The sequence below is a fragment of the Oncorhynchus kisutch genome, unplaced genomic scaffold (genome assembly GCF_002021735.2).
Source record: "Oncorhynchus kisutch isolate 150728-3 unplaced genomic scaffold, Okis_V2 Okis07a-Okis12b_hom, whole genome shotgun sequence".
In the NCBI taxonomy this organism is placed as follows: domain Eukaryota; kingdom Metazoa; phylum Chordata; class Actinopteri; order Salmoniformes; family Salmonidae; genus Oncorhynchus; species Oncorhynchus kisutch.
Genome location: NW_022261984.1, coordinates 598,610 through 613,532, shown reverse-complemented (window position 1 = coordinate 613,532; position 14,923 = coordinate 598,610). Strand labels below are relative to the sequence as shown.

Below are 14,923 nucleotides of genomic sequence, written 5' to 3'. Positions count from 1 at the left end.
CAGTAAACGCGCTATAACAACCTCTGATTTGGATACAGTACTGAATAGTAACAAAAAGCATCCTCTGAAAACTGACTGAACAGTTATAGTTTGCTGCGCAGACAACAGTAATGTGCAGTTTTGTAGGTGTGATGCGTTTTGTTATTGAGATCTGATAGTGACAAGTGGGCTCATTGTCGGATCTAATCGTCAGTGAATGAATGGCAGACAATTCATGCAAAAAATTAAATCTCATTCATCCATTCCAACAGTTTTATTTGTCAAAATATTTTGAGTAATCACTTCGTACAATGACAGGTAAAACTTCGCATTTCCAGTGCACCTTCATACGTGGATAATAAATAACCATGTGTTCAAATGTAAATTGGTTAGAATTAGCAGAAAATTAAACAGAGCAGAATGTATAACAGCATGTGTATTGAACATAAGTATAAGAGAACAGAAACCGTACAGGTACATGTCTTTACAGACTCAAATCAAAAGGCTAAACCCAAAACATTTAGGCCATATCCTAACTTAAGATCCAAGTGTGTAGCTCACATGTTTCTTGTAAATCATGCATCAATTACAATGGAAGATTTGTGCTTAAAATGAGTTATGTACTCAAATCTCTAGTCATGAGTCGGCCCTACAGAAAAGACTAAAATTGTCATATTGCAACGTTTACATTTTAAGTGCAGGCTTTTTCTACGTGTACTATAATCAAGACTCTTTCAAGTCTGTACACCTCCATATCAAGGTAGAATGGAACCAAGATATTCAGCAATTCCTCGTTGGCAGTGACCTTCACGACCTCAAGCTGACGTGCGGTGGGGTGGAAGTTTGGCCACCGAGGTCCCCATTGTGTTAAGGGCAGCATGGATACGGAAGTGTAGCCTCGACTCCATGCTATAACCCTTGTAGTTCAGCCTGTAAACATCCAGATACGTCTTAATAACATTCACTCTTCATCCTAGGCAGCAAACAATGCATCTAAAGTAGTGCTGGTTTCAATTGACACTTACTTGGCATTTTCTATGGTGGTGGTAGCCTTCCCCAAGTCTCCTTGCTGCTTGTAGAGAAGACCCAGTTCATACATGCTGTATGGCACCAGGTAGCAGTCATGCTTGATCCGGTTTTCACTGTCAAAACAAATCACCACAACAATCAGATTGTAAGAAAGCCAACAGATCTATTACATTTGGGTGCATCAATAGTCTTAGTAGATGGTGGGCTGCCCCCTGAGGAGCCACACAAACCACATTCCTCAATGATCAGTGAATGGCGATAATAGCCTTACCTGGAGATGACGTGTGTGAAGCAGAGTTGGGCCTGGTCCAGATGGCCCAGGTGTCGCAGACACAGCCCCTTCAGCATCTGGACCATGCACTGGTCATCCACGTGGTACTCTGATGGATCTGGGAGAGGAAAGAAAGAAAAAACAACTTGATTATTCTGTATTAGACAGGGGCTGACGGACCAGAAATCAGCCCTGGCATTTCTACCACACCTGACCATTTTTTCCCCCCTTGAGACCCCCACATCGTCCCATAGATTAGACCTAGAGCATTGTGAAGGTAAACTCACTTGGGTCATTCTTCAGTTGCTCCTCTGCTTTCTCGATAGTGACCAGAATGCTCTCTGTCAGTTCAGGCCTTTTGCCAATGATGGTGAAGCCATTCCAAACGTATATCATTTCCTGTCATGAGGAAAATGCATTTTAGACCTAAATACCACATTTTAAAAGTTCACGTATATTGCTTTGACTAAATAAATAAAAATAGAGTTCTCACCACGGCAGGAATCACCAGCGTCACTGGGGTTGCGGCGCTGTACCGCTGAGCCTTCTTCGCGGCAAACTTCTCCGTTGGGATAGACTTCCCTGCAATCCGCAGCCGCAGGCTCTCCACTTGCCTATAAGACACACGAAAGTAGCCATAGCTATAAATCTTAACAACCCACCTTCCCTTTGTAATAGTGCCTTCTGTTCAGTTTATGATTCATGTAAATATTACATTTATGCCATCCTGAAAATATAGTCATCTTTTTTTTGGTGTGGTCCTACTTTCTTTCAAGTTGTATAGTATCTTTGGGTGCCATACAAATAAAATGTCTTTATTGACAACACATACCTGAACAACTGTTCCACATTCTCCCCAGTTTTCTTCACCTCCTCCTCTGGCATCATGCTGAGGATGGAAGCTTTCTGGAACATGTATACAGCCTGCCAGGAGAGAACACAAGTCACAATGAATATGAGCCATCTGTACCCAGACCTCCAGGGAATATACCAGTTTTAGAATATGGGGGAGCTGTAAAGAGCAAGGAGGAAAGACCATAAGGGATGGATAAAAACATTTTTTTAAGTGTAGAAGGAGAGTTACTGGAAAATGACCTTAATCTGTGACCAGGAAGTAAAATGGTTTTAGTTAGGCTGCTACAGGTGTACTATACCTGGGAACTCCACCCTAAATGTTTTAGTCAGGCTGCTACAGGTGTACTATACCTGGGAACTCCACCCTAAATGTTTTAGTCGGGCTGCTACAGGTGTACTATACCTGGGAACTCCACCCTAAATGTTTTAGTCGGGCTGCTACAGGTGTACTATACCTGGGAACTCCACCCTAAATGTTTTAGTCAGGCTGCTACAGGTGTACTATACCTGGGAACTCCACCCTAAATGTTTTAGTCAGGCTGCTACAGGTGTACTATACCTGGGACCACTTGCTCTCTTTGCAGAGAAGGTCTGCATACTGGTATGCCTCCAGCCAGTCCTGCTGGAAGGAGTAGGACCACATAAGCTCCCAGTAACACAGATGGTGGATCTGACGCCACTCCTGCTGTGCAGCTATGCACTCCAGGAACTTCTTCTGGGCCTGGCGGACAGATACACAAAACAAGGAGATATGGTTCTTGTTAGACAGAGGGGTCGATTTTATAACTTGTAACATAGCAGACAGGGTCATATTCATTAGGGCACAGCATAGCAAAATGCTTTGCAGCAGAACACAAGAGAAGAGAATGGACAAGTTTAGGAAGTTGCTCCCAATGATGTTTTCTTCCGTTTGGTACCTAATGAATACTACCCAGGAAAATGTATGAAGATGCCATTCTTAAAAAGGGAGATTACTCACAAATTCAAAGTTACCCTTGAGCAGAGCAATCCTGGCCTGGTAGAAGAGAATGAGGGCCCCCTAGAGAACAACCACAGTCGATGTTAACGGAGGAGATGGGCAAGTGGGAAGACCTTGCAGGAGGGGGACTGTTCACTTACATTGGGGAACTTTTCAATGTAGGGCTCCAGAAGAACATCAGACTCTTCCAGGTTTGCCTCACCAGTACCTATATAGAAGGAAAGACAAGGCATCAATCAACCCTAATGGCTGTTGTGAATTAAAACCCATTATCTAAGGATACATTTACACAGGCATTCCAATTCTGCTTGTCTTTTTCAATAATTCGTCTTTTGTCCAATCAGATCAGTTCTGAAAAATATTTGATGTGAAAAGACCTGATTGGTCAAAAGATAAATGAGCGGAAAATAGATCACAAATGGGCTGCCTGTGTAAACACAGCCTAATAGGCCGTACAAATGGATTAAATGCTCTTCACATAAGAAACCAGCTGAAGACAAAGTGACTTTGTAAAGCGTGACTGCGACAGTTGATGATCACAGTACTGTAGTAACAATGGAGCAGTTTAGCATCATCACCACCAGAGGGCATCCTTTATCCTCAAAACTCCAGTGGCCTGTGTGGCATTTAAGGAGTAGGTCAAATGTTGCCCTTAGACACAGGTCTTGGGTCCTTTTTGGGTTTCCCCCAATTTAGGGTTCCGAGGTTATGGTAAGGTTTCGGGGAGGGAAAGCTGATCCTAGATCTGTACCTTACCCAGTATGACGCTGATGTAGAGGTGGTACATCAGGAGGCACAGAGTGCTGAGGATGGAGCGCAGGCTGTTGCTGGCTGCACCCTCCCTCAGCTGGGACAGACCCACTTCCTGCACAACAAGCCTCTATCAACAACATCCACTTCATTGCATCGTCATTGGCTTAATTATGAGACATAATGGGAAGTAAACTAAAGAAATGTATAATTTCAAACATTTACAGATGTATTATTTTTTTTACTTATGCAAGCACTCAGTTTTTGGGGGACAATAATTACTTTGAAGAAAAATAGACTCCCCACTCGGCCAATCCAAGAGAAAAGGAGTATTTTGCCAAAGCGACCGGAGTGTGATGCTGAATAGTCTGTCAGAGAGAGAAGTGGTGAGACTGCTCCTCATCACCTACCCGGTCTCCAGAGAAACCCATCCACTCCAGTAGTCTGAGGACCTTGCTCGGCAAGAGAGACAAATACTGAAAGAGGAAAACCAAATGGTGAAGATAGTGACCTCAGCATCTGAGGACCACAAAACAAAAATCCCCCTTCCATGTCAAAGAAAAAAACAGCCAATAGAAAATAAAAACATTCATCATTTTTGAGTTGAGAAAAAACATTTGTAATCTTACATTTGACTCTTATTAATCTGCCTGTCCTACCATCTTCTACCTCACCCATAACGCTGAAGCTGAAACACTAAACACCAACGCTCTTACCAAGTTAAATGAACCAATGCCCATGTTCACACCGCTCCTGAAGTGAGTTTGTGTGCTCATCTGGTCAGACTGGTTCTTTGCCATGGTTGACATAACATCACATTCCCTTGTAGAGAAGAGCCAAACAGGTACTTGGTTATTTCATAAGGATCCACATTAGACATTGCTAGTTAAGCAGCTACTCTTCCTGGGGTCCACGCAAAACATGACATAATACAGAACATTCATAGACAACAGCAGCTCATGGACAGAATGACATATTGAACTATGAACTTGAGTACACTATCAACCATGCAAGATCTCCCAAAATACTTGACTCTCAAATGTGACCCTGCTAAAAACAATCACTGCTTGACAACATCTGATTCATTGCTTTCTAGTGCATCAATTCTGAGAACAGTCATTCATATACTGAAAGCACAGGAGGCTGGTGAGAGGATGGTAGAGGCGGCTAATAATAAACTGGAATGGAGCGAATGGTATCAAACATATGGAAACTGTTTGATGTGCTTGATACCATTCCAGCCATTACTTTGAGCCTGTCCTCCCCAATTAAGCTGTCACCAGCCACCTGTGGCTGGACTACCCAAACACAAAACATAATATCCTTTTCACATTATATCATCAACCAGTTCATGTGAAACCAGGCAAAAAATAAATAAATTTTAACTGCCCACTTGTAGATCAGAAAGCTGTTGCGGATCTTCATGCCTCCTTTGATGAAGCTGATCATGCTCTCGTCCAGAAAAGTGAGTACAGCCTTCTGCAATAGCGCCTCAGCATAGCACAACTCCGCATGCATCTCCTCTGCAGCAGGAAAGGGGGAAAAAAATAGAGATGCCTGTCAGTCAAAAGTCCAGAACAGACCCACACATTTAAACCAATGTGGATGTAGTACATGTAAACAGTGCATTCGGAAAGTATTCAGGACCCCTTCCCTTTTTCCACATTGTTACTTTGCCTTATTCTGAAATTGATGAAATACATTTGTCAATCTACACACACAATAACAGGTTTAGACATTTTTGCAGAACATAGAATTGTATTTACAAAAGTATTCAGAGCCTTTGCTATTGACCCTTTGAAATTGAGCTCAGGTTCATCCTGTTTCCATTGATCATCCTTGAGCTGTTTCTACAACTTGATTAGACTCCACCTGTGGTAAATTCAATAGATTTGGAAAGGCACACACCTGTCTATATAAGGTCCCACAGTTGACAGTGCATGTCAGAGCAAAAACCAAGCCATGAGGTCAAAGGAATTGTCCATAGAGCGCCAAAACAGGATTGTGTTGAGGCACATAACCAAGAAGAATCAAGGCTGTAATCGCTGCCAAAGGTGCTTCAACAAAGTACTGAGTAAAGGGTCTGAACATGTATGTAAACATGTTTTTTTTTTTTTAAGTAGCAAACATTTCTAAAAACCTATTTTTGCTTTGTCATTATGGGGTATTGTGTGTGTAGATTGAAAAGTTATTCTAAAATGTATTAAATTATTTAACAAAATGTGGAAAAGGTCAATGGGGTCTGAAAACTTTCCAAATAAACTATACTGTGCATATATTATAATTTTGCTACAGAAAATAGTATTTTAACCCCATGTGTGCTGGGCATCCTGAAGCATGACAACCCAAACAATAAAATACATGAAATCAATCAAAAGGCCAGTCATGAAACATGTATATTTCAGTATGGATGACGCATACTACATGTATGGATGACTCATACTACATGTATGGATGTCTAGATGTCGACATATTGATATCATCCTTTATAACCTACAACCATCACGGAGATGGTAGCCAATCACACCTTCAGTTAAGTCGTCAGCTGGCTGCTTGTAAAACATCTCAGTGATGGCCTCCACCATGGTAGTCTTCTTCCGGAACCTGTGATGAGATAACGTACTGTGTTAAAGTTAGAATCCTTAGTTGCTACATCCACCTTTGGACAAAAATGTATAATATGTACACTACGATTGATTCTTGAAGAATATAACACAGATAAATGCCTCATGAGCTTAGTTCAACTGTCATAACCACATTTACATTTTGGGTTCTGATGAGGTAACGCCAATGTTTGCAAACTAACAGTCCTTGCATCATCCATTGTTGGATTACTCCAGGTCCATCCTTCAGTTGTTTACCAAAACAGAGGCGGGGTGTCCGCTTAGCTATTGTTTCGATTCAAGACTCTAGCTCTAAGTCCTGCCATTGCCCAACAATGTCTGAATCTGACGTGTGAGATAAAGCTTCTTCAATGCATTGGCAATTGAAACTATATAGAATGAGATGCCCTACATTCATGTCATTTCTATGAGAGAAGCAAAACCGTACATCTGGCACGTCTGCAGAGACTCCTTCAGAGCAGTCATGGCCTTTTCAACATCCTTGGGTTCAAAGGTCATGCCCGCCTGCATGGCCAGCATGCTGCTGTAGCCCACAGCGTGGTACATACTCTGGCTCCTCCTGAGAGAACATGACAAAGCCCTTCAGAAACAGAAGAAACTCGAGAAGCATTTTTATTGAGAAATGGATCCAATGTGACCAACCAATGAATATACACAGAGAAAGTGGACAGTTTCTGGTAGCCAATTAGGACAATTTGTGTTGGCAATATTGCAGTAGAATACACTTTACCGAACAGGTCACCACCAATCACTATTAGAGACAGACATGAGCAGTTCATCTTAAAGCATGTAAAGCCTCAAGGCAAGCTATGATGAAGTTGACTGGGACATACCAGGGTCTGAGGAGATCCAAGGCGTCTGAGAACCGGTTGTTGAGGAAGAGGTCAAGGGCTTTGGCACTATCCTGCAATGCAGTCTCTAAATCCATCTGGGATTTCCTGGGAAGGGGAACAGAAGTGCAGATCAGGTGTAGTATTTCTCCAGTAATGTTCCAGACATGGATGTCATTTCTAGAGTCCTGTCAAAATCAGCCAAAGGGTTACTCAAGTACTATTTGAGAAGGTTGGGTAACACAAAATGTCCTAGGAGGCAAAGGTCATTTATTGGCGTAATAAAATAAAACTCAACCCATGCGATTCCAAACGGTTCAAACCCCTCTTGCTGGCATTGAGAATTTAGAAACTTTAAAGCTACTTTACTGTAATTCGACACTCTTCCATGTCTTGTGTGTTTATATGATACCAGGGGTCGAATCCCAACAGAGTTCCTAAAAAACTTGAGTCCACATTGACCCTGTTCTGGGTCCAGATTGCAGTCCACCAGTTGAGTATGGGGGCTATAGCAATCACAGCATGTGGCAGACTGTATTAAACATCTATTTAGACACAGAACACAACGTTGAATGTGTCTGCATCGGCTGAGATTTGTGCTGTAGGCATTAATACTGTAACTATGGTTACATAGCTCTTTTTACATAGAGGGAAGATCTAAATCAGTGTGCATCTTAGCATAGACTTGTGAAGTAGGAGACTTACATCTTATCAGGTACCAGGAGAAAGGGATCCTCCGGGTCCATCTGAAAGTCAAGGAAATCAAGTTTATCAACTGCACAAGGAGCCATCATCAGTGCCTAGCCAAACTGCAAGCCCTTTGGCTGTGTTTATACAGGCAGACCAATTTTCATATTTCTCTCCACTAACTGGTCTTTTGACCAATCCCATTGGAACTTTTCACATCAGTTATTTTTCAGAGCTCTTTTTCAGAGCTGATCTGATTGGTCAATAGGCCAATTAGTAGCCAAATACAAGACATGGGATAAGTGTAAACGTAACCTCCTGAGAATCAATCGAAATACCAAAGAAGAAAAAGAAATTCACTGCGATGGTTTAGCAGTGCATTAGTCACAGGATTCCCATTGGATAATTGAGAATGTTGGGCCTCGTTCAAGTTCCTTAAGTGTATCCTTCCTTACCCTCTTCCCTGAGGTGTTTCTAATCAGTTATTACTTCAAAGGGAAGGCAATGACAAAGAAGTCCCTTACAGTGAGGGGTTTATTAATCCTTGTTCACACTGCAGGCCTTTACGCTCAAATCAGTTTTGCTTTTCAAATCCGCTTTGGAATACTGACCCTCCAAACCGCAAGTTACAAGTGACCAAATCGGATGGGTGTGTGTTCAGACTGCAGTCATTTGCTGACATGGCTATGCTAGTTGTCATAGTAATGACGGGTGTGTGTGCAGTGGTGTAGGCTGATTGGTGGTGGTGCTCGTGGTTCCTATCACTCAGAAGTTATATAACAAGCTAAGGTGACAACAATGCCTGCCATGGACGTTTCCCAGGTGCTTGGAATACTCAGTGTAAAGAAATGTTTAGCGCTTCAAAGAATAAGACAGTCCAACTTTCAAAATAGTTGACTGCTAGCCACAGCAGTCAACTAGCTAGCTGTTTAGCTCTCTAGCACACAAACACATTTTTTTGTCAACAATTAACAAGCTAGTTAGCTACCACATGTTCTTGTCAAACTGTTGTAGCTCGCAAATAACAAGATATGCAGAATAACAGTCTAAAAACCACTTCAGGGCAAATAAATCAGATTTGACCTTAAGACAAGTCACAGCGCCAGTAATCAGATTTGTACCGGACTTGAAACGGGTCTTGAAATAACCGATTCCATGTGCTTTTTGGCTGTTCAGAATGCAGGAAAAAGAAGACTCGTATCAGAAATGCAAAAAAAAAATGGATTGGAGTCATTTCAAACTGCCTATGTGAACAAGGCTTTAATACCCCAGGCATGCCCCAGGTGAACCAGGTTACTGTTGATTGCATTCGTTTTGGAACCATGCTGCTTCCTAGGCGTGAGCCAGGTGCCCCGTTTTGGCCGATGTCGAAGTTTTAAAACAAAAGTGACGTAGGTTAGCTCTTTACACTCATACCCATATACCGGTTCCGAAAAGCCAATTTTGATAAGTGTCACTGATAACTGAACTAAATGACAACCACCCCATAGCACTCACTTCTGTCATCATGAAGTGCACTGAGAGACTACTCAAGGATCATATCACCGCCACCTTACCGGCCACCCTAGACCCACTTCAGTTTGCATAACGCCCCAACAGGGCCACAGCCGACGCAATCGCCATCCCACTGCCCTATCTCATCTGGACAAAAGGAATACCTATGTAAGAATGCTGTTCATTGACTACAGCTCAGCATTCAACACCATAGTACCCTCCAAACTAGTCATCAAGCTAGAGGCACTGGGCAACCCCACCCTGTGCAATTGGGTCCTGGACTTTGACGGGCCGCCCCCAGGTGATGACGGTAGGAAACAACATCTCCACTTGGCTGACCCTTAACACGGGTCACACAAGGGTGCGTGCTCAGCCCCCTCCTGTACTCCCTGTTCACCCACGACTGCGTGGCCATGCACGCCTCCAACTCAATCATCAAGTTTGCAGATGACAAAACAGTAGTGGCCTTGATTACCAACAACGAAGAGACAGCCTATAGGGAGGAGGTGAGGGCACTCGGAGTGTGGTGTCAGGAAAACAACGTCAACAAAACGAGATGATCGTGGACTTCAGGAAACAGCAGAGGGAGCACCCCCCTATCCACATCGAAGGGACAGCAGTGGAGAAGGTGGAAAGTTAAGTTCCTGGGCATACACGTCACAGACACTGAAAAGGTCCACACACACAGAGAATTTGGTGAAGAAGGATCAACAGCGCCTCTTCAACCTCAGGAGGCTGAAGAAATTTGGCTTGTCACCCAAACCCTGACAAACTTTCACAGAAGCACAATTGAGAGCATCCTGTCGGGCTGCATAACAGCCTGGTACGTCAACTGCACCACCCTCAACTGCAAGGCTCTCCAGAGGGTGGTGCGGTCTGCACAATGCATCACCAGGGGGCAAACTACCTGCCCTCCATGACACCTACAGCACCCGGTGTCACAGTAAGGCCAAAAAGATCATCAAGGACAACCACCGAGCCACTGTCTGTTCATAACGCTATCATCCAGAAGGCGAGATCAGTCCAGGTGCATCAAAGCAGGGAACGAGAGACTGAAAAACAGCTTCTAAAACAGCCATCACTAACTCAGAGGCTGCTGCCTTTATTGAGACCCAATCACTGGCCACTTTAATAGATGGATCACTAGTCACTTTAAATAATGTATACATATCTTACATTACTCATATCATACACTGCTCAAAAAAATAAAGGGAACACTAAAATAACACATCCTAGATCTGAATGAATGAAATATTCTTATTAAATACTTTTTTCTTTACATAGTTGAATGTGCTGACAACAAAATCACACAAAAAATATCAATGGAAATCAAATTTATCAACCCATGGAGGTCTGGATTTGGAGTCACACTCAAAATTAAAGTGGAAAACCACACTACAGGCTGATCCAACTTTGATGTAACGTCCTTAAAACAAGTCAAAATGAGGCTCAGTAGTGTGTGTGGCCTCCACGTGCCTTTATGACCTCCCTACAACGCCTGGGCATGCTCCTGATGAGGTGACGGATGGTCTCCTGAGGGATCTCCTCCCAGACCTGGACTAAAGCATCCGCCAACTCCTGGACAGTCTGTGGTGCAACGTGGCGTTGGTGGATGGAGCGAGACATGATGTCCCAGATGTGCTCAATTGGATTCAGGTCTGGGGAACGGGCGGGCAGGTCCATAGCATCAATGCCTTCCTCTTGCCACATGAGGTCTAGCATTGTCTTGCATTAGGAGGAACCCAGGGCCAACCGCACCAGCATATGGTCTCACAAGGGGTCTGAGGATCTCATCTCGGTACCTAATGGCAGTCAGGCTACCTCTGGCGAGCACATGGAGGTGTGGCCCGCCAAAGAAAAGCCACCCCACACCATGACTGACCCACCGCCAAACCGGTCATGCTGGAGGATGTTGCAGGCAGCAGAACGTTCTCCACAGCGTCTCCAGACTGTCACATGTGCTCAGTGTGAACCTGCTTTCATCTGTGAAGAGCACAGGGCACCAGTGGCGAATTTGCCAATCTTGGTGTTCTCTGGCAAATGCCAAACGTCCTGCACGGTGTTGGGCTGTAAGCACAACCCCCACCTGTGGACGTCGGGCCCTCATACCACCCTCATGGAGTCTTTCTGACCGTTTGAGCAGGCACATGCACATTTGTGGCCTGCTGGAGGTCATTTTGCAGGGCTCTGGCAGTGCTCCTCCTGCTCCTCCTTGCACAAAGGCGGAGGTAGCGGTCCTGCTGCTGGGTTGTTGCCCTCCTACGGCCTCCTCCACGTCTCCTGATGTACTGGCCTGTCTCCTGGTAGCGCCTCCATGCTCTGGATACTACGCTGACAGACACAGCAAACCTTCTTGCCACAGCACGCATTGATGTGCCATCCTGGATGAGCTGCACTACCTGAGCCACTCAGTCTCATGCTACCACTAGAGTGAAAGCACCGCCAGCATTCAAAAGTGACCAAAACATCAGCCTAGGAAGCATAGGAACTGAGAAGTGGTCTGTGGTCACCACCTGCAGAATCACTCCTTTATTGGGGGTGTCTTGCTAATTGCCTATAATTTCCACCTGTTGTCTATTCCATTTGCACAACAGCATGTGAAATGTATTGTCAATCAGTGTTGCTTCCTAAGTGTACAGTTTGATTTCACAGAAGTGTGATTGACTTAGAGTTACATTGTGTTGTTTAAGTGTTCCCTTTACTTTTTTGAGCAGTGTATGTATATACTGTACTTTATACCATCTACTGCACCTTGCCTATGCCGATCGGACATCGCTCATCGATATACTTACATGTACATACTCTCATTCACCCCTTTAGATGTGTGTATTAGGTAGTTGTTGGGGAATTGTTAGATTACTAGAAGAACTAGAAGAACAAGCATTTCACTACACTCGCATTAACATCTGCCAACCATGTGTATGTGACCAATAAGATTTGATTTGACATTGGGACACAGGGGCTGTACAGTAACATGCTCATATAATTAGAATATCAGAATAGCCATCAATCTTCTTATGATGGGATAAATGTCAGTCATTTTAGTCAGGGAGTTGGTCAACCATCTTTGCCAGCGCTGTGATAATATACTGATTCAAAATATAAACGCAACATGTAAAGTGTTGGTCCCATGTTTCATGAGCTGAAATAAAAGATACCATCAATGTTCCATATGCACAAAAACCTTCTCAAATTTAGAGCACAAACATGTTTACATCCCTGTTAGTGAGCATTTCTCCCATTTACCAAGATAAATCGATCCATCTGACAGGTGTGGCATATCAAGAAGCTGATTAAAGAGCTTGATCATTACACAGGTGCACCTTGTGATGGGGACACCAAAAGGCCACTGTAACATGTTCATTTTTGTCACACAACTCAATGCCACAGATGTCTCAAGACTCGAGGGAGTGTGTAATCGGCATTCTAAGTGCAGGAGTGTCCACCAGAGCCTTTGCCAGAGAATTTAAGTTACGTTCCCTACCATAAGCCACCACCAATGTCATAACTCATTCTGATTGGATGGGCATGGCTCCCAAGTGGGTGGCCCCTGCCCAGTCATGTGAAATCCATAGATTATGGCCTAATGCATTTACTTGAATTTACTGATGTCCTTATATGAACTGTAACTCAGTAAAATCATTAATTGTTGCCTTTATATTTTTGTTCAGTATATATGCACACCAAAATTACGATCTGCTTCTCTGAATTGCCTTGTGAAAGTCTAACACTGTAAGACTGTATTTAGTAACTTAGCTAGCCATATTGGCAATAGAACACACTTTCAAATGCCCACCTGACCAGTTTGCAATTTAGTATGGACCTTTTTAGAATGCGTAAACAGTAATTGTGTGATGGCGGGGATGCAGGGTTCCATAGAAAACAACGCAGCTTGCTCTAGTAGTTCCTCAACAGCACATCTAGGAGAGCCCTATTGGTATGAAAATAAGCAACTGAACAACTTGCTATTTAGAGCATTTACCCAAAATGCATGTCTTGTTTTTGGCTTCAAAGACAATAACAATTGTAGGCTATAACAAATGTGCATTGTCACGCAGTGAGAACGATAATTGAGATAATCCAAATAATGAATGATTACCTAGTTGGGCAAACTGTTTTACTTCTTGCTGTAGGCCCACATCATCCTCTTCCTGCATCCCTACCTGTAGCCTACCTGACTCTGGTATAATGCACTTTCACCTCTCACTATCAGTCTCGCATGTGCATCTTCCTGAATTAATATTACATATTTAACAGATCAATCTCGCTGGTTTAACGCAAAATATTTTGGCTATAGTGTGGATGTAGGGCTGTTATTGTAATAATGAGTTTATGAATGCAATTAATCTGTAGCCTATAAACTGCATGGTTTCCCGACTTTTAGTGGGAGGACAACACACCATATCTAGAAAATATTAACTTACTTTAGAAATTGACTCCAATTTTACGTGGATATGGTGTTTATTATATCAATAGATGCGCTTACAGCCCTTTCCAATGCCATCTCTCGCATAACGAATTTTACGACACAAAAATATCCTACCATGTCCAACGAACAAATTAGGCCTGTCTGCATGCATAAAATTGTACCGAAACCTCCTATTTCCATCACAGCTGTCTTTGTTGATTTGTTTAGAAGGTAGCATATGACTTTAATAGCATAACAACTGGGGATGGAAACGTGGTTAGTAAAGCAGCCCCCTTAATTGTTACCCAGAAATTATTTGATATTGAGATTAAAAAAGGCAACATTGGACCTTTTTAAAGAACAAAACAATAAAGCTATTAGGCAGCTTAGACCAAATTACACTTTCCAACTCTAAAGTCATGTGTATGATGCTATACAACAATTATATTGAACGCTTCTATAGAAAGTAGGATTAGGCCAACAAAAGAAATGTTGGTCAGTCCCATGATAGCAGATTATTTTAGTGGACATACAAAATACCTTGGAAGAAGGACTGTTGCCATATATTTGACACCGTTATTGAAATGTAACCACTTTCAAATTCATGGACAGATCTACAAAGACTGATCATCAATCAACATTACAGATTTAACCTTTAAATAAAATGTAGGCCTATTGAACATTCAAATAAAAATAAGTAAAAAGGCTAAAAACGTCTTACCTTTTGGATGTTCCCATTCTTCACGTGAGCCATGTTCGATAGGTCAGGAATGATTATCAAATAAAGAAGAAACGTATTTATAAATACATTGGGGGGAATAGGTCTAAAAGATACCAGTTGTTGAAAGAAAGAATAGTTCTCTCTGAATTTAGACGAAAAAATAGCTATTGGGCTTTGGAGTTAATCTTTCACCAGAAGGAGGAGAACTTGCCCATTTGACCACCTTTATAAAATAGCCTACTAAATTATGCATGGTGGGGTTACATAATCATGGACACACCCACCTAAATTGCAGG

The 14,923-nt window shown here is 42.7% G+C and overlaps 1 protein-coding gene across 3 annotated transcripts; it reads right to left on the bottom strand.

The window, feature by feature from the left end:
* Positions 1-238: 238 nt before the first annotated feature.
* LOC109876732 (tetratricopeptide repeat protein 39B) lies at positions 239-14,884 on the bottom strand. Of its 3 annotated transcripts, none has more exons than XM_020469125.2 (18): positions 14,628-14,884; positions 8,023-8,063; positions 7,321-7,425; positions 6,915-7,046; positions 6,391-6,467; positions 5,257-5,386; positions 4,580-4,685; positions 4,274-4,339; positions 3,870-3,978; positions 3,254-3,321; positions 3,114-3,173; positions 2,694-2,855; positions 2,112-2,203; positions 1,773-1,893; positions 1,567-1,678; positions 1,280-1,397; positions 1,005-1,121; positions 239-909 (listed from the first exon to the last, which is right to left on the bottom strand). In XM_020469125.2, the coding sequence occupies exons 1-18, from the start codon at positions 14,658-14,660 to the stop codon at positions 795-797; spliced, it is 1,764 nt and encodes a 587-aa protein (XP_020324714.2). In that variant the 5' UTR covers positions 14,661-14,884; the 3' UTR covers positions 239-794. The 3 variants fall into 3 exon arrangements, with proteins under 3 accessions (XP_020324714.2, XP_031670407.1, XP_031670406.1); XM_031814547.1 differs by lacking the exon at positions 14,628-14,884 and adding an exon at positions 9,088-9,289; XM_031814546.1 differs by lacking the exon at positions 14,628-14,884 and adding an exon at positions 9,126-9,236.
* Between the last annotated feature and the right edge of the window lie 39 nt (positions 14,885-14,923).

What these genes read in the sequence shown, in the direction of transcription:
- LOC109876732 (XM_031814546.1), bottom strand. Translation starts at nt 9,161, where the DNA reads ATGGAATCGGTTATTTCAAGACCCGTTTCAAGTCCG. An exon ending in CTCCTGGTACCTGATAAGAT is followed by an intron (nt 7,426 to 8,022) that starts GTAAGTCTCCTA and finishes TCCCCTTCCCAG; the next exon opens with GAAATCCCAGATGGATTTAG. An exon ending in TCAAGGGTAACTTTGAATTT is followed by an intron (nt 2,856 to 3,113) that starts GTGAGTAATCTC and finishes TCTGTCCGCCAG; the next exon opens with GCCCAGAAGAAGTTCCTGGA.